Genomic DNA, 25561 nt, shown 5'->3' with positions numbered 1-25561 from the left:
CCGGAGAAAAGTTGCACAGTTTATATTTTTTAGCAAGCAACGTCTTTTGTTTTCCAATTTAAACACACTCTTTTACCAGCAGAACCAAATCTGAAAAAACTGGAGCTGTCTTTTGGCTACGACATTAGCTTCATTCGAACTGTTCCTGGTCCAGAATCAAGTTAACTTGAACATGGTCTATAATGAAGTAAACTTCATTCGAACTGTTCACAGCAGCTTGGAGTAAACTTGAACAATGGGAAACAATAAAAGATTAAATTCAAAAATCAATAATAATAATTTAAAAAGAAAAAAAAACTCACTCTCACTCTTTCCTCTATGGCTTCAAGCAAGTGGTGCACCCCAATTTCATGTCATCCTCCATCTTTTCTACCCCCATTAACCCAACCAAACTCAATCTCAGAGTTCTCTCTGTTTCTGTGTCCGTGTCTGTGTGTCTCTCTGACTGTGTGTATCTCTGAATGTTGGAACAATGCCATTTTAACCACCGTCACCTCGCTCTTCCAGGAGTCTTGATCGCGTACAAAGTAAAATAAATAATCAAAAACAAAACCAATGGTGACAAAATAGATGCATTACGGAGGGGTTGAAATTCTACCTGCCATGTTTTGATCCTCTTCCAAAAGAAGTTGAATTCCTTGAGGCCAAGTTTTCCCGAGCAATCTTTCTGAAAGGTCAGTCAGCAAAATACAACTTTCAAAAATCAGATTATTGACAACACCATTTACAAATGCATATGCTTGGGGAGTGCCACAGGGCAGCAATATGTACCAACACCCAAAAGAAAAGGTGGCATGCAAATGCACATCTGTATCATGCAAAAGTTTTTGGAAATATTAGCAACACAAAGCTATATTTGAGCCTTTTGCATGTATTTGTTGATTCTATATCAGTCGCTTGTCATTGAATGTTCCTTCTCAGAGCTTTCTACAGATGTGGAGAGGTATGGGAGGGGGTGGGTCGCTCCGACCGAGAAAATTTTGTATCAATTGGACAAGTGGTTGTTGACAAAAAAAAGAACAATAATGAAAATAGGACTACCTGTCCTGAAGCTCACCTGGATCAGGAGCAACAGTCACTCAAACCACCTAAAGACCCCCTGAGACCATGATTTTATTAATTTTGTGAACAAACTTTGGTACATCACAGGTGATGAAGGATGGAGTCAAGCTTCATTGAAATTGTGTGTGTAATTTTGGAGAAGAGAGCAAATAGCAATTTGGGGGGGGGGGCTCAAAACCCCACAGACCTCCTTAGATCCTGATGTTTTTTTTAATGCTGTGAACAAACTTTGGTACATCATGAATGATGAAAGTTGGAGTCAAGTTTCAGAAAAGAGAGCAAATACCTATTTTTTTTAGAGGGGGGGTTAACCCCCCCCCCCCCGTAGACCCCCATAATGAGCACAGGTTTTGATGCAGTCAATACACCTTCATGAGGCATCAGATATGAAGCTTGTGGCCAAGTTTCATTAAAATTGTGTGTTTGGTTCAAGCAAAAATGACTGATGTGTTTACGGACTCACTCACATACAGACAGTGCTCGATTGCATAACCTCACCCGACGTCCAGGTGAGATAATATTAATAATAATAATAATAATAATAATAATAATAATAATAATAATAATAAATCATGTTAACAAAATTATGAATTTGTCTTCTCCATATTCTCATAATAAAGCTATGTTGAAATTTTTTTGACAAAAGCTCAAATGGTCAAAAAAAGTTACGGCCCAGACAGACACACACAGAAGCGATTGCAAAACCCCGTCTTCCGCTGTGCGGGGGGCAGACTGAAAAGAAAAGGATACGTCCAGGAGAGCCACGATGTTGCGGCAAGCATCAAGGCTGAAGCCATCGGTTTTAATGTTTCCATCTGTGAGACAAGTTCATCCACATTCAAAAACCATATTCCTCTTTTTCACGAGCAGATATTTAAAACAATGAGATGAGCAGAATGTCTCGTTTCACAGCTGTGCTCATGCATCTGGGTGTTCACTCCATCCAAATATTGCTTTTATTTGACCTGATTGGTGATCCAGTGTTTAAGGACAGCTCAAGATCCAGGGATCCTGTGTTCAAATCCCATAGAATGTGTTGATTTCTGAATGGTCGACAAATTTCCTTGCAATTTGTGTGAAAGTGGCTCCTCACAGTTTCTTCTGCATGCAGGTTATGCACAAGCTCCATCATGCAAAACAGGCATCTTTAAATCATGGTAATATCCTTTATCAGATTAGGAAAAAAAGGATTAATCCCCTGGAATAAGATCAGCATTACATATGAGATCAGTTTTAGGGGCAATGAGTTTTTTTTTTAAGTACTGCAAACTAGAACTACGGCTACGACTACTACTACTACTACTACTACTACTACTACTACTACTACTACTACGGTTCTAATGGCTCCATTTATTCCCTCCTTCTGGAGGGTCGGCTCAAGGCTTTCACGAACCGGATGGCCATGCTTGCCGTTCAACCGAAGGATATTCGGTAGGGAACTTGCAATCTGTTCCAGGGTTGCAGTGATAACTCGCCTATTCTTCACGAAAGGCACTATGGAATCTTTAGAATCTACCAGATTGTAGTAATCAGACTAGCATACATTGTAAACAGACAATTGTAGTGATCAGACCAGCATACAGGAAGGAAGCTAAGTTCAAGACATCAATGAATAGTCATTGAACAGAAAATGATGTACTGAGATCCTGTAATACTAGATCTACAAGATCTTGTTGACACACACCGGTGAATAATGGTGTCCACACGTAAAACGATGGACAAAATTAATTGTGCCAAAAAGCAGAGAAAGGTTAGGACATTGTGCAAAGAAATGGATCGTTATAAACATCGGCAATAAGTGAAAGTGCGGCATCTGTACTCCGATACAGTATTTGGTCATCCATTTGATATCTTCCATTTCCAGCTAATAGGATGAAAAACACCCCTTTACATTATTTGGGGTTATGCTGATCCTGTGGAGCAAGTCTGGATGTAATTGGGCCAGAACTGTAGGAGTAGTAGTGCAAACAAACAAACACACAGACGACAGTATGTCCTGCTTAGCAGGATGCTTGCAAAATCCACACACCTCCCCTCCACCCCACTACCCCCCCCCCCACACCAAAAAAAAGTTGCCATGGAAACATCAATTTGCCCATTACATTAAGATTAAAATCGATGATCTTAATCAAAGCTCAGGTCAATCAGATGAAAATTAACGATTTCAAAAGCTTGACCTTGAGCTAACCTTTTGACCTCAAAAATAGTTGCTTTCCCAATTCAAATATACACTATGCAATCGCCGTTTAATTTTCAGTTAATAGGAAGAAAATTGATGATTATTTTTTGACCTCAAGTTGACCTTTGATCTCAAAATCAATAGGCTTCTCAGCTGTGACTACCTCTACAACTTGGTAAACTTTCATGACGATCGGTTTGGAATTGTGAGCTGTAGGTGATTCACAGACAAACAGAAAGACAGAGTAATAAAAATGGCCCATAGGGCCAGGACTTGACGAAATTCAACAAGATCGCGTACCATCGAGAATATTGAGCGATAATAGGTATTTTTGGGGTTAAACATAGTTTTTAGGGTAAACAAACAAAAAACAAAAAAATTAAATTAAAACACCTGTCACCTCCGTAATCCGTAACGGATGTGACCAATTTTTAATCCAGTCAAAGATACTCCCCTCCTACGTCCGTGTTTCAAATTTGAAAGGAATCCGTTAAGATTTGGCGGAGACATTAATTTTTGAAAATCGGCCCATGCTCAAAGATACGGATTTTCGTGATTTTCAGGAATTTTTCCTGATCTTGACCTTTGACCTTGACATGCCAAAAGTTATAGGGTTCTATTCTGGTGGCCAATAAGTCCATTGGTGAAGTTCCATGACATTCCGACTCGAAATGCGACCTGTAGAGCGAGACGTACACACAAACAAACAAACAAACAAACAAACAAACTCACAAACTGAACCGACCAACATACTTGACAAAATCGTAGATTTCGTCAAGTAACAAAGTCGATTGACCAATATACTTGAAAAATCTTCGATTTTGCAAGTAACAAACACCAGTCAGTGAATTATAGTAAGGAAGTGAGGTACTTAAATGGCCATTAAAAGCTTACGTTTCCGCAGGATCCTTGCGAGGATGTTCTGTAGCTCCTTTGGACTGATCTCTCCATCCTGAAAGAGAAACCATTCCACATCAACTCCCATTAAGACAAATTGGCAATACAATAGTCCTGTAATCATCTCCACCACCGAAAGGTGGACAGAGATTATATTTTCAATCCTAGTTCTCTGTCTGCGTGAAGGATGTCTGAAAAAGTTATGGACGGATTAAGCCAAAACTTGTTGGACAGGTTGGGTGTGTGACAAGGACAAATTGATTAGATTTTCGTGAAGATCTGGTTACTAGAATTTTTAAAGTGATTCTTTAACGCTGAGAGATAAGGCCAAAAATGATGCATTGTATAGCACAATATCTCAAACAATTATCGATGGATTCGGACAAAAGTTGGTGGATGAAACTGTTTAGCCTGGTGGAGGTATGCACGCCACCGAGTGCCATTATAGTTACAGCAGTGCTTGTTTGTGTGTTTGTTTGTGTGTGCGTTCGGAAAAAAAAAAACTGTTGAAAACTGGTGACTGGACTGGTGTGCGAGAGACGGTTGTAGGGGGTCAAAAAAAGAAAAATAATCATCGTCCAGCAATTCAAGTTGGCAGTAGATTGCTGAATTGGATCACTCCCCCCCCCTTCTGCCAAGTCAAGAAACTAATGCTTCAGTCACATTTGGCTCGGCGGCCGTAGGGTCTAAAAAATCTACGGCCATTAGCAATTATAGGGCGGCTGGAGTATTTCCACGGTCACACAATGTAGCAGTCACATATGTTTTTATTTTTCGGGTAGCCGCACGGGGTATTTAGAAATTGTGGAGACCGGAAACGTGGGGGTGCCGTACGGTCTTTGATTTGATGTCGCACGGTGACCTTAGGGGGTCCCTGCGGCGGCCATAGAATTTTCAAGGCAGATGCAAGGTAGTCTCAAGGTGCCCGCAAGGCAACCGCAGGGGGGCACTAAGGCGAACGTGGAAACAGTGCGGCCGCCGTAATTTTTTGGGGGTTGGCAAAATTCATTTTTAATTGATAAGAGCCTACGGAAAACGCACAAATAACACAAGCCCACTGTACGGTCGACGTGGAACACATCTACGTCATGGCTATGGCTTGTTGAATTGCTACGGCCAACGTAGAAATGAAAAAAGTTATAACTCCGCGTTATAATTCCACGGCGACCTTACGGCCTGTAAAAGATAGCCATACGGCGTAGGGCCACCCTGAGGCCACCTCAGAAACTCTGCGGCCGCCGCACGTTTCTATCAATTCAGGAGGGGTACGGCCGTCGTATCCTCGCCGGAGAGCAAATGTGACTCATGCTTAACCACCGTGAACTCAAAAATTTTTAATGTTAATATGTATTGCATAGCACCACTTCTAGTGAGAGGGGATTTTATAATTCACAAAAATTCACCAATTCTGGGGAGATTATCCAGTCGGTAAATCCGGGGAGGGGAGGGGGGATTATTTGTCCAGTCGGTAATTCCTGGGGGAGGCAGGGATTACGCCATCCATAATTCTGGGTGGATTTTCCCGTCCATTTGGACGAGTTCTTCACAAGTACCTGTAATATAAATCTCAGAACTTTACAGCAATACTTAGGGGTCTGTTCCATCATCAATTTGTAGCCATGCTTATAAGCACCATATTTTGCTTAATTTTAATGTTGAGATTTCTAAAATGGGATTTCTCACAGAAATGCTAAAAATACTAAAAAAGAGAAAAGCAACAGTTTCCTTCTAAATCTTACATTTCTAAGCAATGTTGCTGATTTTAATTTCATCACTAACATGCAGGCTTCAAATTTTTGAAAAAGGCCTTACGGGTCCAGCGAGTTTCTCAAAGATAGCAACGAAGGAAGGATCAATATCATCATCATCTTCGCTAACCTGCAGAAACAAAATATGACAATAATTAAAACGTGAATGACAAAGCACATAGCTCGAAAAACAAACTTGATTTTGAAGGCAAGGACGTTAAGCACTGCCAAGCGTAAAAGTCTGCACAAAGGAATGAGCACCCGAATACAGCCTTACCTCTGGAGGTTTTATTTCAACTTCATCGTCCATCACGCTGAAACAAAATAAAAAGAAAAAATACACATTCAGGGCTGGTAGGATAGCCTAGAGGTATATTCATTCACCTCTGAGCTGTCTAGCATGGGTTAGAATCCTTATCCGGCTATAATAATCAGTCATCCTCGTGTTTCACCTGCAGGGTGAGTGATCAACGTGTGCACCATCAATCAAGTAGACGTTAAGCCAGAGGACTAGACTGCCAGCTATCGGGTCGTTGGCAGGCAACAAAAATCCCATGGTGCCTTTCATGAAGAGTCGGCGAAAGAATCGCCGTCACTCTGAAATAATTCCTGCCACAGTCGAACACAGCTGGTTCCAAAAAGACTCTGGCCAGTACCGGCTGACCTCACAAGAATGCGGCAATGATTCGGGCCGAGGAAGAGCAAAAAGATGAAGCGAGGAACAACATAATATCATGATGGAACCACTAAAAATGAAAAGCTCACTACACTTATTACCACCTCGGGTATCGTTGACGTGCTTAAACTGCACGGTGTTTTATATGCAAAGCTACACAAGCAGAATTCCTCAAAAACAAATCGATTTTAACTTCTATCCCTGACTATAAACTATAAGCCCAGAGCCCCGTGCGAAAGCAATAAATCAAGGAGTATGCAGTTCTTTGTTGCAGTTGTTAGGTAGGCCATCATAATGTACTGGTACTGCAGTCAAATTCCAAATTTCTGTCCTGAATACCACAACGGCAAACCACCCATCACATTCCTCATTTAGAGAATGATCCGGGAGCACCAATGCTCTCGAAAAAGTGACGTCATTAGATGGATTGATTAACCAAGTACGAGAGAGCAAATGATCCGAATGACAAGCTTGACCAAATCCTCAAACTATCTTGCACTAATACGACCTCTAAGGCCTCCATTTAGTCCCACATTGCTGTGAGGCAGCCAGGGAGTTTTTGGCCCAAGTCTTTCAAGAACTGGCTGGCTAGGCCCGATATTGAATTGGAGGTGGCAGGAATTTGGTTAGTGTGTCTGTGATAACTGTTATACATTCTTCAACCTTCATTCCATAGGTTGTTACACAATTGTCTCAACCTGCAGCCATAAGTCATTTCAACTTCCATCTCAAACTAGTAAGACAGCATTTTTTTTTTTTTTTTTAAGTTTCAAAAATAAAAATGTTCTATTCTGTGAACTGTTAAATGTAGCAACACCACATTGTCAAAATTTATATTATTGAGCTCTCTCAAAGTCCCAAAGCCACCAAGTTTTTGCCCTCACTCTGTGGGGTTGAGCTTCTCAGAGAAAACACGAACGACAAAATCCAATTCGTGGTTTGGCTCAAATGTGGATGGTATGACGAGGTACTCGCCAGCTGGTAGCCGGAACCGCTGCGATACCTCACGAGTGTTGACAAAAGTCTCGGACCGTGCTGCCGATGCGTGATAAAGGAAGAAGTCTTTACTCATTTTCACTTGAGGTTGGCCCACAAACTGCAGCACGTGGGGAAAACATAAAGCAGAAAAATGGCTTATCAGCTTAGCACAGTGGTAACCAGCAAGTTGACATTAATCCCACCACAGCTTTCATTCTGTAATGGCAATTTCTGCTCACATTGACACAATTACAGAACTAAATATTCCGGTAGATAGTGGAGATGGTAAAGTGCACACAAATAAATAATTCAAGACATTATGTCGGTAGCAATTACTTTTCACTTGTGAGGCCTACCTACGTAACACGTTGAAGTAAAGTGTGTATAAATAAATAATTAAATGTTGCGGATTGGTCATGGAGATGGTAAAGTGTACATAAATAAATGGTCCCCAAAAGCATATACAATACTGCACTATTCTCTCCTGTAAAAACAATTTTAAGAATTCCCAAAATCACAAATTGGCGCCGAACCAAAAATCAAGAGTAAAGCTGTTAGATTTCAGGAAGACAAACTTTGAACATATGAGGGGAAAGTTGGGTGCTACAAATTTGGAGGAACGAACAAGAGGAAAATCACCAAAAGAGAAATGAGTAACCTTCAAGGAAGATGTGCAATGTACAGAGTAAATATATTCCGATGAGATGTAAAGCCAGGGGCAGAATGAGACCAGGGTATTGTTGTTGTGCAGCTCCAGACAGTTCTCTCAAACAGGCCTATGGTTCAGAAATGGCCGATTGATCTCCAAGATGATGTAACCCCGCCTTTGTGAAGGAGGGAGACGGTGGGAGACGGTGGGAGACGGTGGGAGACGGTGGGAGACGGTGGGAGACGGTGGGAGAGATAGATAGAGAGAGAGATAGACAGAGGGAGACACAGAGACAGAGAGTCATTGATGGGGACCTGACAAATCCAAGAAGCAGTGAAGAGGGGGAAAAATATTTGGCAGGAAAACCAATGTGAAGACGCAGCCTCAATAGTTTCAGACCAAGGTGTTGAGCAAGGAGGTGAGGCGTGCTATCAAGCACAAGCAAAAGGCATTTTTCAGGTGCAAAATAACAGGACTAGGATTGGACTATGCACAATGCCAAACGTCAGCTGGAGTGGTGTAAAGTTCACCGCCATTGGACTGGAGCAGTGGAAACACGTTCTCTGGAGTGATGAATCACGCTTCACCATCTGGCAGTCCGATGGACAAATCTGGGTTTGGCGGATGCCAGGAGAACGCTACCTGCCCGAATGCATCGTGCCAACTGTAAAGTTTGGTGGAGGATGAATAATGATCTGGGGCTGTTTTTCATGGTTCGGTTTCAGCTCTTTAGTTCCAGTGAAGGGAAATCTTAACGCCACAGCATATAATGACATTCTCGACGATTCTGTGCTTCCAACTTTGTGGCAACCGTTTGGGGAAGGCCCTTTCCTGTTTCAGCATGACAATGCCCCCATGCACAAAGCGAGGTCCATGCAGAAATGTTTTGTTGAGATTGGTGTGGAAGAACTTGACCAACCTGCACAGAGCCCTGGCCTCAAACCTATCAAACACCTTTGGGATGAATTGGAACACCGACTGCGAGCCAGACCTAATCACCCAACATCAGCGCCTGACCTCATGAATATTCTTGTGGCTGAATGGAAGCAAATCCCCACAGCAATGTTCCAACATCTAGTGGAAAGCCTTCCCAGAAGAGTGGAGGTTGTTATCGCAGCAAGGGGGGGTGGGGGTGGGACCAACACCATATTAATGCCCATGATTTTGGAATGAGATATTGGATGAGCAGGTGTCTACATACTTTTGGCCATGTTGTGTATCACCCCATCTCACAGCACTCTCATTACCAGAGTAGAGTTCAGACATCAGATTGATCAGTTTTGGTGGCACCCCACGAAGATCAGGAATCCTCCAGAGGGCATCCGATTCATTGTATGAAACGTTTTACAGAGATCAACATAAGCTGCAAGCAGCCCCTGCCAAAACTCTCGTCTGCGTTCGGTGAGGACCCGAATAGCAAGGATACGGTCAATCGTTGGCCTCTTTGGTGTAAAGCCTTACTGCTCTGGACGCTGGTGCCCAAGCAGATGGCGGCAGACCCTATCAAGAATTATCCGAGCAAAGACCTTGCCCGGCACTGAGAGCAGCGTCACCCCTCGGTAGTTGTTGCAGTCTTGGCGATCACCCTTCCCTTTCCAGAGAGGGACAACAAGGCGCCTCTTCCAATCAGTTGGGATGAGGCCTGTTTTCCAGGCAGGGCACAGAACTTGTAAGTAATAGTCCCAAGTCGCAGAAATGGTTCATAATAGTCCCAATACTGGTCTCAAGTGAGTAGAATGCATCTATCTATAATTCCAGCAATCTGTGTCTGTATGTGTGTCTGCGACAGCCGTTTCTCGACAACCACTGGTCCGATCGAATTGAAACTTGCCAGGAATATTGCCGGGGACCTGAGGATGTGCCTTTTCAAGGATTGATATTAATCGGACAAGTGGTTCTCAAGTTACGGCCATTTATCTGTCAACCAATGACAAGACACGGTGCTATGACATCACGAATGATGTCACAATTCTTTTTCTTTTATATATATATATATTTTTTATATTGGTGCGATCTAATTGAAACAATGCCCCAATCCAGTCGTCGTTTACAAGAGCGAAGGAACGAAGCTGCAAGTACAGGCACGCACCTACGGGCCCGCACCTACGGGCCCGCACTAGTATTCTAAATAAAGGCACATCACACTACATATGAATCTCAACTTGTCCTTTTTGCAACTTCTCCAATGCGCTCAACTAATTTTCAGACAAGAAATTCATCCAGCACATCATATGCACCGAGGTAAAATACACAAATATTGTACAAATGAAAACAAGAGCAGCAACAATATTACAACCACATTTCCACCCCAATGTTGTAGGTTAAACGGACATCTACCACAATGTTGAGAGAGTGGATTGTTGGTTATCTACCGGCACCATCCCCTTCCCCACGACTATGCAAGCATACAGGCTTAAAGCCATGCGTCACTCTCTCTCCCACCTCAAAAACATACCAATCCAGAGCGTTTTGAAGTTTCCACTTACCTCCTTAGGAATCTGAGGGAGAGAGAGAGATATAGGGAGCACTTTTTAGAGGGATTATAACTTGCATAAATTAATATTAACAAAGTTTCTCTACACGACAAGTCAATGTTATCAAACACTTGATTTGCAGAATGAAAATTGGCGATAGACCCTGCGGTGTTTGACTCACCTCGTAGATGGCGAAGCCGATTGTTTGCATTTCTATACCATGCCGCTTCTCCTTGCGTCGATTTTTCTGCATCAGGCCCAATACAAACGTACAGCCATCCTCTCCATCCTCTGGGTCGTCGTCTTCCTCTTCCAACCGCAGTCGGTACTGTGGATTACTCCAGAACGAATCTGAAGTAACGGGATTAAATAATGGGATGAGACACACTGCAGCCTTAAAGTAAATTAATTGATTAGCTCTTTAATGCTGCTTTGCCTATGATACATTTCCGTGAGGGCGGACACAAAATGTGCAGAGAAGATGCGACGATTTATTGTGATAAAATGATAAATATTACGGAAAATGATAATTCTCTATTTGGTAAAAGAAAAAGAAAAACTGAAGAGAAGCAACAACAAAACAACACTGAATATTGATGAGAGAAGCCATTGATAAAGTCTTTTAAAAGACTGGAGACTGTCAGCGTAGCTAAGGGATATTGCACATTCACCTCACGTTATCTCATCTGGGTTCGAATCTCGACCCAGCTATAAACTGCCATCCTTGTGTTTCGCAGGGAGGGCTTTTCATCCATCAGCGTGTGCACCGTCCGTCGGATGGACGTTGACAGTCTCCAGTCTGTCGAAACGTTCTGGATTGGTATGTTTTCGATGGAGGACCAGTCTGCCAGCACTGAACATTGGTGGACGTAGGAGATCAAACCGTATCTTTTGTGAAGACGAGACGAGATATTGGTACACCATGAACAAATGACAAATTCATGCCCAAATGGCCTTGAGTCAAAAGTCGAGTATCGTGCGTCGGAGTGGCGATCATCCTGGATTGCTTCGAGCCCAAAACGTTTCTCAGCAATATGCCCTGGAGCTCTGGAAAGATTGTGGACCTCTGATCATTAATATTTATTTAAAATTCTGGTGTTGGTGGGGAAGGAGGGGAAGGAGGGGAGCACAATTAGCAATGAGAGAAGATTTGGGTGGGGTGTGGTGGGGGGTGGGGGGAGGAGAATATATGATCAGGTTCAAATACACATTTTCATTGACTACTGTTAGTAGAAATATGACGACGACTACTCATACTACTTGCATGGGACCTCTCATGAGTTCCCAGCACAAGCAGTGGGACAAAACTTCCAATTTACTTGTCATGTGCAATGTGCATACAAGGTCAAGACATTCATCAACTTAAATAAAATTTTAAAATTCTAACATTTTTTCCCAAAATAATTTCGTGACCAAATGACCTAATTACTTTTTTGCAAAAGTACCACAGACATTTTTAGGAGAGCAGTGGGGGCAGGGTGGGAAAAGTAGGTTAGTGAGCTGGGGTAGTCAGGTCAAGCATACACTATACCACCCCAGATGCAACATCATGTGAGCATTACTCCACCAACAAGTAGACAATCCAAATGTACCACAAAGTTCTTAAGAGCGTCCAGCACAAGCAGCAGGCCAGGATTTACCATAAACATATTACTTATATATCAAGTCTGGGGGGGGGGAGGGGGCTCGTATCAACAAAGATAAAAGGAGAGGGTAAACAATGGGCTCTTTCTGAAGTTTAAAAACAACCATCACTAATTAACCCACCATGGTCATTACAAATTGTGCACTAATAAAATGGAAACTTAGGATTAGGTTGTAGTGTTATCCAAAGAATCCATAAATATGAACTTCAACGAAACAAAATGAAGGAACGTGGACTCTATTGTCAAGACAAAACATGCAGATCTTCAATGGTTAATACTCAGGCATCATGGAAGAAGAGAAATGGAACCTCACTGGGGTAATTCCTGCAGCCTCCAGCACTGCTGCCCTTCACCCAGCTACCCGGATAGGTAATTGAGTGCCAGTGCTTCAAACTGTCATCGTCAAGGGTGTCCGGTGTAAGGTTGCATATCTCCAGCCGTGAATACTGGCGCAGCCAATCATCAAAGGACATCCTGGTACACAAAGAAAACATACGGTCAGCACTATAAGGTGACGAGTCATCAAATTATAAAATGTAAGCACACAGTGGATGGATTGTTCTTCAACCAAGTTATATCATCATAGGCATCAAAAGGTGGTCGAAGACTCCATTTAAATGCTTTTGAGGAAACAAAAGTAAAGATTAGTAAATAAATACCGAGAAGCCTCTATATCTGATTATTGAAGTTTTTACTTTACATCTTTGTGTGAAGAAAAAAAAAAAGCACCACTAAACTGCAAATGTGAATTCAGTTTATTCCTCAGGAATTTGTGGAGACAGCCATGTCTTGTCCACTATTGGTTGAACAATGGCATATTTGACATCACTTGCATATGATGACATATGTATTTTGGCCAATCATGGAGGTGGTGGCTGCCCCGAAAGAAATTACTGAGAAATTCACTGAAGTTGCATTTTCTCCTTGATTGTGCATTTTTCATACATCGATGCAAAATTCAATATAGGGGCAATACCCCTGGGTGCTCACTTGGTCGTGGCTGGATAGGATAACTGGTCGGCATGGATGACCCACAATTTGTTAATGGTGTGAACAAACTTTGGTAGATCACGGGTGATAAAGTTTGCGGTCAATTTCATCAAAATTGTGTCTGTGGTTTCAGAGAAGAAAGCAAATACATATTTTGGAGAGCAACCCCCATATACCCCCCCCCCCTTCGGGGCCAATTTTTTTGATGCCATGAACAAACTTTGGTACATGCACGATGATGAACGTTGTGGTAAAGTTTCATCAAAATTGTAAGTGTAGTTTCAGAGAAGTTGCAAGTGTTTGTGGACGGATGCCTGACAGACGTCCCATCGCATAAGCGCCCTGGAACTATGTTCCAGGTGAGCTGAAAACTCAACAATAATAAGCTCTAATAATTATCTTTGTTTTGAAATTTACCTTGTTTCTCACAAAAAAAAAATAATAATAATAATAATAACAACTAGAACTGCCACTTTATAAACGCTAGCAGTGAGGACCAGGTACCAACACGTCGGGCTTTGATATAACAAGGGATTGACCAGTTATGGACTGATTAACACGCCATGTTCAATCTATTTATTACGTACACAGTTAGCCCTTTTCCCCGAATACGTAGTCGGTATAAATTGATTTAGTGTTTAAATAACCTGACCATTAAGTAATAAATGTTGATGCCATGTGTGCAGAGGGTAAACCGTGACTTTCCCCAAGTCTAACGAGGCCCCCACACATCTCTCTACAACAAGGGATTGACAAATTATGGATCCAAGAACAGACCACGGTCCATCTATTTATTATGGACGCAGTTAACCATTTTTCCTGGGGACGGCATCAGTATCAATTGAATTGGCATTTAAATCATCTGAAAACGAAGTAATGAATGTTCACACCATCGGTCCACAGGGTAAACCAGAACTCCCCTGAGTCATGCAAGGCCCCACACATCGATCTGCGATGCGGGATTGACAAGTTATGGACCTACTAACAGACTGCATTCAATCTATTTTTTTATATGCAGAGTTGACTCTTTTGTCCTGGGGCCATCATCAGTATCAATTGAATTGCTACTCCACCCTCAAACCCATCGAGGTACAGCCAAGTGAGTCTTATTCAAAAAGTTTTCAGATTCAAATAATTATCGCTGCCAGACCATGTGGCTAAACGGGGTTGAGATCTAAAACATACATTCCCCATGTCCAGTCGATCATCATTGTGAAGTTTCACATCGATTTATTAAGCGGTTCCAGGGAAAACATTATTTAATATTTTCCTTTAGTCCAATATGGCTGCCAAACCATGTGACTTGCATCAAAAAGGTAGGGAACACTTTTTTTCGTTGTGTATAGGCAGTCACACCTGTAAGGTTTCGCCTCGATCTGGTAAGCCGTTCTGGAGGAGAAGATTTTTTAAAGTTTTCTATTTTCAATCTAATATGGCTGCTGAACCACATGACCTAGGACATCACAAATTTATATTCTGCCTCTAATTAAGTCGAGGATCACGGCTGTGAAGTTTCGTGTTTATCGGATCAGGTGCGTTTTTCTATCCAAGATGGCTGCCAAACCACGAGACTTATGTCATCATTTTTTACCCTATTATGCAGAAATGGTGTGAGATGATAGTTGTGAAAGTTCACTTCGATAGGATAAGCGGTTCCAAAGAAAACATTATTTAATATTTCCCTTCAATCCAATATGGCTGCCAAACCATGTAGAATTGTGTAATATCATCTTCTAACAACAGGTTCATCCACGGTTTACATGCACGGTACTTTCGGTTCCCTTGATGTTTTGACGATTACGACCCATAAATTACCTTTAAGCATGTAAGGATAGCATCATTTTTTTGATCTTACTATCCCTTAGCTCCAGTCCCATGTTCCATACATGTCCCTTCATCACCCCTCATTACTATAACCCAAGTATCCCCACCCCTTGTGATAATATTTTTGAAACATTCCTTCCCCCATCCAATTTGTACTTGATGTATGATGACGGACCCTGAAAGCATTCAGATGATGAGAGATTGCAAGGTTCACGAAATAATTCTCTGCAAGAGCACACGAGCTCATCTCACCAGAACTCTCCATCCTCAAAATCGACCTGCAATCGATCCCGTTCACTTTCATATACACCATCCCACAGTGCTGAGCTGCACACGTACACACAAGGGCACAGCAAAGGCATTGTACAAGGATGGTCTGAACGGGAGCATACGTGTCATCAGCTGCACCCCATTTTATTAACAGCATTTTCAATGAATTTGCTCGGTACATCCAAGACAGGCCAGGACATCAGAAGTACGTTATCCACCATTGTAAGAGTCATTAAAAGGAAGTAAGGAGCGTTTCCAACCTGTCGCTCCAGGCTCCGGTCCATTCAACTTGTCCCCAGGGGTTCCGTGTTCTGACCAGACGTACTGTCTGCCCATTGTAATGCACCTGTACTGGCAACAGCAACAATGGATTGACTTGCAAATTGATTTTCATAACTATTATTAGGACCTGATGATCAATAAATCTTTTGTATTGGTCACTTTAACCATACTAAGCAAATAATAAGGCAACTATTTGGATGAGGTTTGTTCACAAATATTAGGATATGATCACTTGCATGGAATTAAAAGTCCGAGAAAAGGAGATTGGACTCCCCATGCAGTACGTCACCAAAAGACCTCAAAGTGGGCAGCAAGCATAGGATAAAAAAGAAAATGACATGGGACGACCAGACACGTTTTATACATCAAGACAGACAAACTCTTCCGCACCCACATGACCGCCTCCACATTTGTTTTCCACCAGCCTTTGATTCCGACCACCTTGAGATACTAATAAAATTAATTTTTCTGATAATGCTAATGCTTCATAGGAGCAAAATATCATATGCACACTGGGTGACACTGTGCAACAAAACTCTTAAAAGGGTATCAGTTCATGTTCGCCCCTTTGAGAGATTCAAGATGCGTCCTCTGGTTTTTGTGCCAACTTGTCGGAGAAAAACTGAAATATTTGTGCACATCAAAGGAATAAACATTTCATGAATGCAAAATGCTTCCAGAAGATCCCCTTTTAAAAAGGGTTGAAATCCATGATGTTTATTGTTTTTCGTAGTCGGTTGCCCTGAGGGAATTTAGCCCCATCAGTTGACTTGAGGGCATTTCACCAATTTTTACCTGGTGGAGGTGGTTATGTTTTCACACATGTCTGTCTGTCTGTGTCGGATATCTCAAAAAGTTGTGGATGGATTCAGATGAAATTTTGTAGACGGGTTGGGTGTGTGACAAGGATGAACTGGTTCAATTTTGGTGAATATCCAGATCTGGCTACTAGAATTTTGAAGTGATTCTTCACCATTGAGGGAAAAAGGCCAAAAACGATAGTTAGCACAATATCTCAAAAAAGTTGTGGACAGATTCGGATGAAACTTGGTGGACATGCTGGGTGTGTGGCAAGGAAGAATCGATTCAATTTTGGTGACGATCCGGATCTTACAATTCTTCAGGGACTCTTCACCATTGAGAGATGGGGCCAAAAACGATAGCATGATATTTCAAAAATGGAATGGTGCCCGATATGTCCACGTGGATCAAGCATTGCGTGATGGAGGTATGCGCTCCACCGAGTGCTCTTCTAGTTTTTGGTTGTGGGCAGTGCTGCCTTTCCTTTGATCATATATTTGTTGCCCTTAGTGCATTTAGCATTAAAGGGCATTTAGCCTATCCAAAGTTGGTTGCCCTGAGTGCATTTAGGTCTATCAGTTTTCTTGAGGACATTTCAGCCATCCAAATATGTCGCCTTGAGGGCATTCAGCATTAAACTACAACTTATGAACATCAATCACAAGTTGACCAGTCCAGGAAAGGCACAGCAGGCAGATTTCACCCCACCCCCCTCCTCCTCCCCCAACTGCTGACCTATACGTCATAAGATGGCTCCTTTTTTGTCCATCTTCCACTTCGTTATTATGCAACACAAGGCTGCAGGGTAACATAATTGGCTGAGGGCACGGCTGTGCCACTGATGCAATGCCCTTTGATGGTTAGGGCCGGAATTTGGCCATGGTACCAGCAATACCTCGTCTAATCTTTGGTATTGGCAGATTAATGCACAGGCACGCAGGGCCCATGCCCAGGGACCCTGAGCTCAACGACGGCCTCAAGCAGAGGCCGCGTGAGGGCCATGCAACCCATGCAATTGCATGGGGCCCCACACCGATCGCGCATCACTATGCTTCGAGACACCCCCACCTTCAGAGGGTGGGGTCTCACTTTGCCGGCAAAATGGATGACCTTGCGAGTGGTGATAAACACAGCGCAAAGGGAATGCTCCATCTCGAGGAAAGAAAGCACCGTCATATAATGAATCAATGAAAATTAAAAAAAATGTTTTCTCCAAAGTTTAACCTCGACAGGACGATTTCAAAATTATGGGGTGAGGTTACTAGAGAAAGTAAGTGGAATGACTATGTTTAATGTACACAACTGCTACAATAATCACCAAAAAAAAATTGTACAATTCCTCTAGTCAAGACGTAAAGATTTTTTTATCAAGTCCACAAAGCCTGGTGTTGGCTTAGCGGTTTGGGCGGCTGGCTTGGGATCTTCGGGTCCCGAGTGAGTCCCGTTGGCAGCTGAATCAACACCAGAGGTGGGGTCGACTCAGCCTGTCATCGTTCCGAAGTCGGTAAAATGAGTACGAGTGTACTGTTAGAGGGGCACAGCATCAGCGGCATCGTCGCACCTCAACAAAATGATAGCTACCTGGCAGCGAAGCTGCAATACGCAACAAGAAGAAGCAAGTCCACACTACAATTTATTGTACGATCACAAAACAACACATCATTAGTTAATGGACTAACCCATGCGCACAGAGGTATGTTGCGTCTTTTTAATTTTATCCTCCAAGTCAGAGTACCTGTCCCAAGGATGAAACGAAACTGCACCAGTGGTGCTGAAAAGCAAAGAAATAGCTCAAAAACGGCGAAAATGGTTGTGAATCACCCGGAAGCAACTTTTTACATTACACAAACGGCAGAACCAGAAAAGGGTCATCGGTCGAGCACATCTGGGGTATGTCCCATCACTAATCAGCTTGCTAACATAAGCTAAGCCGTTCCTTATCAATAGTTTCTTTGCACCGCTTGCTTGAATGCTTAAACCACTTGGTGAGTGCTCTACAAGAAGCGTTTAGCTCTTCCACGAGCCTCATCTTAGTGTAGAAAAAAAAAAGAAGAAAATAAAGACTTGGTAAGGGAACATACCGCTGCAAATGCTGGGGTGTGCTTCATTACCATGCAGCTTGTAGAACTCTCACCAAGTCACTTAAGCAGTCAAGCAAGGATTCCAACAAAATGGTTGATAAGGAATGGCTGGCTTGGCAAGTGATAGCAAGCTGATTGGCAATGGAACACCTTAACATTTTTTTCCCCAAGGGGAGGAAAAGGTCATAAAAAATGGGAATTCCTCTGGATTTTTTGTTGTCGAGTCGAAAGAAAGCAACATCAGCTAAGCGGGGGCAAAAAAAAAAGAATCCTCTTTTTTGGGCAAAATAAATATTTTTTGGACCTAAACATTTTTTGTGCCCCCCCTCCCCCGCTTCACTCCCCCAAAAAATCTTCATCCATCTCTGATCTTTGGGACAGAGACCATGGGATCTTTAACCACCATTGACGAATGCCGACAGATGGCACACACGTTTAATGCCTATCCAAGGGACGGCACACACATTGATGAATCACCCCACCTGTGAAACACCGGGATGACAGTTTATAGATAGTTCGGGATTCAAACCCAGGCTCGACAGCTTTGAGGTGCATGCGCGTACCTCTAGTCCATCCTGTCAGCCCTGGGCTATTATTAGTACCCAATAGTGATATGTTAACCAGCTTGGGCTTCAGAAGCTTCAAACCCAAAATCTTTTCCACTGATACCTTCGGTCAGATTTGAAGCCACAATTTCTGGGATAAAAATCCAACCTATTCACCATTAGGCCACCAATGTATACAACTTATGGTTGCAAAATAAATGACAACAATGTTGCTCGTGATGAAGTTTATAATAGCCAAGTTTCCCTGAGGGCAATCCGTACCTCATCCACGCCAGTGACGGAGTAAGCATGCCCCTTGACAAGCTTGCGCGATGTAACAGCTTCCATATCGCTGGTGTTGCTGATCTGACACATATAAAACACCACGTAAACACTCTATACCCAGCAGCACCAGTCAAAAAACAAACAAACTGAATCACTGCATATAACCAACAAAATGCTAATGCACACATCGCAGTTAGCACCATCAAATTCACCTTTACATTCATCGGGTAACACTTTTTGATGAATGAAGCAAATGATGAAGAATATTGGAAATTCTCATTCGAGCAATTAAGTCCAATTCACTAAAAAAAAATAAAAGTACAAAACAGAGAAGACCAAGATCATAAAATTTTTACGATCAGTTAGCAGCAAAACAGAAAGCGCTGGTGAATATCCAAGTACTGAGGGTGAGAGACGTGGTCGGGCTTTTATGATACATCTAAGTATGTGTGCATTTCACGTGCTATTAAAATATTCACGTGCAGAGTGGCACTAAAGTGCAGGTACCAGTGCACACGTAATCGGGAAAATGCCCCCAAAAGATCCATCTGAAAATCCACTCGACTAATTCGGTTTTTGGAATGCATCTGGGAGAAGGGGCCAACATTTCACAGATATACACGTGGCAACTGTATTCTCACACGGATTTTAAAGCACTCAACACATCATGGACCTTATGTCCACTTCATATGGGAACCCTCTTTTGAGCCACCCTGTAAAAGGCATGGGCTGCTCAGCATCAAGCAAACAGATGCAGATAAGGTGCAGCTGCTGAGCCAAGCACTGCAATTGAGACTGCACAACAAAAGCTGGATAAACAAGGCTCGGGACAGAGGTTCATCTGATTTATTTTCCATCCTGTGATCCGACGAAGCAACAGAAAATAATTTCGCTATTTCTAAAGTATATTTATTTATTTATTATTTGGAGGTGATTGTATGGCTAATAGTTTGCTAAAGCGCATCCCCGACCCTCCCATGAAACATTCACCTAAGATATATTGAATCCCTTTTAAATTCCCTTTCTACCATCCTTTCCTTGTTCTGTTTAGTTGCCCCACTCACATTGATAGAGCAGCCCATCAGTGAACCCCTTTGTGTGGCCTTCTGCATGATGGTCCAGAGGTTCCGCGGTGGCTTATCAAGGTCAAAACTTTCGGTGACGCCACCTGTGAAATCCTCAAAGCCCTCGCTGGTACTCCCACCGGAGAGTGCCTCATACGAGCCATTCAACCTGAACACGACACAGGCGTGTAGTTGCAAGTGTCAACAAACACGAAAAAGGCAACAAACTGCAACAATAGACCATTATAAAACCTCTATGCAAACAAAAGTTTAACAACACGTATTTCTTGCACAATATTTTGACAGTTTATACTTTATACATTTCAAAAATAAGTAAAAAAAAAAATGAATAATCCATCACAAGATCTCACCACAATTAAATACTGTCGTAATGCTGGAGCAAAGGATTGTGGATAATGCAGGAAAACAACTGAATTTTGGAATCATCAAAAATATACTTATTTTTAGCTATTAAAGGCAAACTGTTACAATTATGGTATTTCTGGGGAAAAAGAAGTTCCAAACGGAACATGGAAATCATGACATTAGTCACGACTTAATACTTTGAGAAAATTATGCAAGGTGTTTGGTGGGTTTCATAAGGTCATAAATAATTCAACCACAAAGGAAGCTCGTTTAGGAAGCCTAAAATGTGGAAACTCAAATAAGTACATGAAATTCCATCGACTCCTCCGGTGCCATGTATCAATGTGTGCACAGGAAGGTTAGTGGAAAAAAGCAAGCATTTATAAAAGGAAGAGGGAAGCAGAATTTTGGGAAAGGAGTGTGGAGAGAAAGACATGGATGTTGGGAACAGACAGGATCGAGGAGAGAGAGAGAGAGAGAGAGAGAGAGAGAGAGAGAGAGAGAGAGAGAGAGAGAGAGAGAGAGAGAGAGAGAGAGAGAGAGAGAGAGAGAGAGAGAGAGAGGCACGTATGGAGCACATGAGGACTATATTATTGGCAAGAGGGATGAGGGTACGAGATGCTATTTCAAATAATGTTTTCCATTTCCGTGTACATAAACGATGAACTTTCATTGGCCCTTTTTCGCAGTCTAATATTTTGTCGAGTCGAGCAGTCTAATCGAAACCTATGGCTTAACATCCAAGAATTCCAGGCTCATATCCCACATATCATGTCGATTTACACATTGCCTCCTCACATCCAAGTAATTCCAAGTAAATAAAGAAATAAATAAATTGCACCGATGTCTCCAAATGTCACAATTTTTGAAAAGCTCCACAATGAGTCTTCGATCACTATTTTAAAATATACAAAAACAGACCTCTCACTGAAATTAAACAGAACTCGGTGGTGTAATAGTTGGAGCATTTTCTCCAAGTCTGCGAGGTCGGGGGTCTGAACCATATTATCCGTGGACTGGACTACCGCTACAGCTACCGTGCACCCCCAGCCCTCAGTACTCTACTTGGATGGTGTGTTTTTGCTCCTTGGGATGTCATGGGAGAGAAAAAAAAAAGATGTAAACAGGAAATAACTTGTGATGAAATTGTACTTTAGACACCCAACTGGTGGGTACCCACCAGTAAGGCGTCTTAAGTAATCACGTGAAGTGATTTTTGTACGCTGAAATCTTGGGAGTATGGTTTCTCAGCAGGCTCCTGTCTCTATTTTAATAAACTGTTCATTAATTGTTGTACTTAATTTGACAGGTTATTCAAGCACTTCTAAGCAAACACTTCATCGAATTTCTCAATCAAATTAACAGGACTTATTCTGATTATTTATATATATATATTTAACCTTAAGTACTGTTTAATCTCTTGCATCTATTAGAGGGATCACTTGGTAAACATTTGAGACCAAAATTGATTTCTTGTGAATGATCTTTCATTGGGCACAGCCGAGATATTAAGAATATATCACGGCTCATTGCTAAAGACTGCAGTGTACGGGTGATGAAGGTTCAGAGTTCACCGACCACACTCTCACCTATTGAGATTCAGATTCACCTACTGCACTCTAACTTGAAATGACTGATATTTTATTAGTCATTTGGAGTTCCCTGATGAGAAAAATTATGTTCACCTCTTCATATAATTGGATAGAATTGTACTTTAGACCCGATATTTATTGGTAATCAGATGTTGTAAAAAACGATTTTTCATATTGAAATATAAGGGGTTCGTGTGGTTCATTAACAGACAGTCCATCCCATTTTGAATGTTCTGTTCCAAGTGTTCTCGATTAATGGAAAAGTTGTCGATTTCCTTCATCAATTATGTAAACAAGTAGTGGTACATTCAAAGTACACCGCCCCCCATGCCAAATAAACAAATAAATAAATAACAAACCATCCAGCGTGCAACATCGCCGCCTTGCAGCACATGGAGTCAGAATTGGGAGGGAGCAGTGCACAATAACTGATTGATTAAATGCATAATTAAAATAAGTAAATAATAATCATAAAATAATTAATTTATCAATCAATTGCTGAATAACATAACTAAACCACCACCGTTTCATCTGAATCTGTAACTTTTTGAAAATTAATTAAATCGAAAAATGAATAATATAATTAATCGATTAATTAATAAATCAAAAATACTCTTTTGAGCCAAATCACTGGGTCACTGTCGCATCCAAATATCAGCTTATGAGCTCAAAAAAGTGCCTGAGATATTTCCAGGATGAGTAATAAAATAAATACGTAATTAATTAATCAATCAATTGATTAATAAAAATATATATAAAATACCGTTTTTGCCAAAGCACATCTTCACTTTTGTCCCCAAATTTCATCTTCCTAGCTTAAAGAATGGCTGAGATATCGCCCGGACAAACAAACGAAACAAGAAAACGGAGTGAAAACTGAGTGCTCCCTTCCTTCTGCACCCAGCGATGGCGTCATGCATCACCAGGATATGGAATTGGGAAGGAACGGTGTACAATATTATGCATCTATATATTACTAAAACTCTCATCTTGTACGTATGTATGTACTGTATGTATGTTCCCGAAATACAGCCAAAACAGGACACAATAGCACAAAAATGTTAGGGCCACCTTACTCACCATTCACCTGCGGTGTGCAGTATCAAGTTTTATTCGTTAAAATCTGGCAAAGAAAAAAATTATTTAAAAATCTATTCCCGATTCAGTCAAGTACTCTTTGGGAGAATTTGATCAATGGAAACAACCTCAGCGGTATAGTTCGCTGGAGCTATCTTTTTTTTTGTTTTTTCATCAACCGCTGTCACAACGGGAACCCAGCGGGTTCAAGGGTCGTCTAGTATCAGATAAATATTGAACTTATCAGAGTATTGTAATCACAATAACGACTGAGGAAAGTGCTGGATCGAACATTCAAATGAACCATTTCCCCTCCGTCCTCCCTCCTCCCACCCAACCTCTCATTTTGGAGAAAGTAAAATGTTGGTCTTGGATGAGGAACAAAAAGATGACAGGGCATTACGACTTGTTCGAGAGATGTGACAGATATCATTCCCCAATTGATCTTAAGAGGGTGTGGCAAGAAAGGCAAAAAAACAACTCCAGCATTTTGCACAATTGAGTTGCAGAGTTCTTGCAAGGTCATTGGTACCAGATCGACAAAGAGTGATCAACTCAGCAAAAGGAAGAGGTTATTGGACATCAAGCCCCATTATCGAGGTTTTCCTCTCGTTTTTACTTCTTTTAACCAATAAATAACACTGAACAAGAAAAATTTTTTACTGGAGATGTGTAAAGTGATTTAGACTAATTTGGGTACGCTGATTTCAAAAATCATAACCGTTTTGCTGTATCACGTCAGGATTTTCAGTAACAGAAATATTCCCATTGCCTAGAAGTCAGGATTTCAATGAAATTTACAAAAATTCATTTATTCATTTATTTCATCATGAATGCTTCAAAATTATAGAAATTACAGAAAAACTCCACTAGAATGTAATTAAAAATGCTTTAGGCATTTGGCTTTGCGTTTGTGCTGCTCTGTGTCAGTTTCACGATGCAGGAACCAGCAGAAATCGCCCATCATGTTCGGGTTGTGCCGCCCTTGGTAACGCGTCTCCATGAGTGAAATCTCTTGGTGGAATCGCTCGCCGTGCTCGTCCGAGACTGCTCCCAAGTTGTCAGGGAAGAAGTTCAGGTGCTGGTGTAGGAAATGGATTTTCAGGGACATCCTGGAGCCAAGTTTCCTGAAGGACTCCAGCAGCTGCTGCACTATTTCTTCATAGTTGTCCGCACGCTCGTTCCCCAAGAAGTTGTCCGTCACAGCTTTGAAGCTCCTCCACGCTGCCAGCTCTTTGGGGTTTAGAGTTGTCGGAAAAGTTTCGTCCTTCATAATCTGTCGGATTTGCGGTCCAACAAAGACACCAGCCTTGATCTGGCCTCCGACAAGGTGTTGCCAAACTTTTCCTTGAGGTATAAAAACCCACGCCCATTCAGATCCATTGCCCGTACAAAACTTTTCATCAAGCCGAGCTTTATGTGGAGTGGTGGAAGGAAAACCTTGGCTGGGTCGACAAGGGCGACATGCTTCACGTTGTGTCGACCAGGTACATGCTCTTTTCGCTCTTCCCAATCTTTCTTCGTCCAGTGATTCTTGTCGTCTCTGCTATCCCAGAGACAAAGGAAGCACATGTATTTCGTGTAGCCTGACTGCAGCCCTAACAACAGCGCCACCACTTTCAAGTCTCCGCAGATGTGCCAGTTGAAGTCATTGTACTTGATGGAATCAAGCAGCTGCCGCATAGTCTCATAGGTCTCTGTCATGCCGAACGCGTGAGCCAGTGGGACTGATGGTTTCTCGTTGCCATTGTGGAGCAAAACAGCCTTCAAGCTGTTCTTCCCCGAGTCGATGAAGAGGCGCCAGTCTGCAGGATCGTGATCACACCCAAGTTCTTTCAACAGACCGTTGATGTCACTGCAGAATGTCATCGTGTCTTCCATCTCAAAGAACTCTGCCATGTCTCTGTGACGTGCTCTGAACAAGGATATCTTGGTGTTAGGTTCAAGTAGATTCCACTGCTGCAGCCTTGATCCAAGCAGCTCTGCCTTCGCCTTTGACAGCGAGAGATCTCTTACAAGATCATTTAAGTCTCCCTGGTTCAGAAGGTGTGATTCTTGAGTGTCGGGTTCAAAAG

At 42.0% G+C, this 25561-nt stretch overlaps 1 protein-coding gene across 2 annotated transcripts in view; it reads right to left on the bottom strand.

Moving 5' to 3' along the window:
* The window catches only part of LOC147011729 (calpain-1 catalytic subunit-like), an 84973-nt gene that overhangs the window by 19644 nt on the left and 39768 nt on the right, over positions 1-25561 (bottom strand). The window contains exons 5-17 of one of the 2 annotated variants that reach the window (XM_085857446.1): positions 20452-20620; positions 19385-19468; positions 15654-15739; positions 15376-15450; positions 12623-12783; positions 10845-11014; positions 10676-10687; positions 7447-7658; positions 6164-6200; positions 5951-6016; positions 4136-4193; positions 1813-1877; positions 599-667 (exon numbers count right to left, since the gene is read on the bottom strand). In XM_085857446.1, coding sequence (XP_085713572.1) covers positions 599-667; positions 1813-1877; positions 4136-4193; positions 5951-6016; positions 6164-6200; positions 7447-7658; positions 10676-10687; positions 10845-11014; positions 12623-12783; positions 15376-15450; positions 15654-15739; positions 19385-19468; positions 20452-20620 — 1264 coding nt within the window. The remainder of the gene's footprint in view (positions 1-598; positions 668-1812; positions 1878-4135; positions 4194-5950; positions 6017-6163; positions 6201-7446; positions 7659-10675; positions 10688-10844; positions 11015-12622; positions 12784-15375; positions 15451-15653; positions 15740-19384; positions 19469-20451; positions 20621-25561) is intronic. The other variant, XM_085857447.1, reaches the window with a different exon arrangement.

This window comes from Eptatretus burgeri, chromosome 15, assembly GCF_056783735.1.
Source record: "Eptatretus burgeri isolate ZD-2024b chromosome 15, Ebu_testis_v1, whole genome shotgun sequence".
In the NCBI taxonomy this organism is placed as follows: domain Eukaryota; kingdom Metazoa; phylum Chordata; class Myxini; order Myxiniformes; family Myxinidae; genus Eptatretus; species Eptatretus burgeri.
The sequence above is the reverse complement of the archived record's forward strand: the minus strand, read 5'-3'. Positions and strand labels throughout refer to the sequence as shown.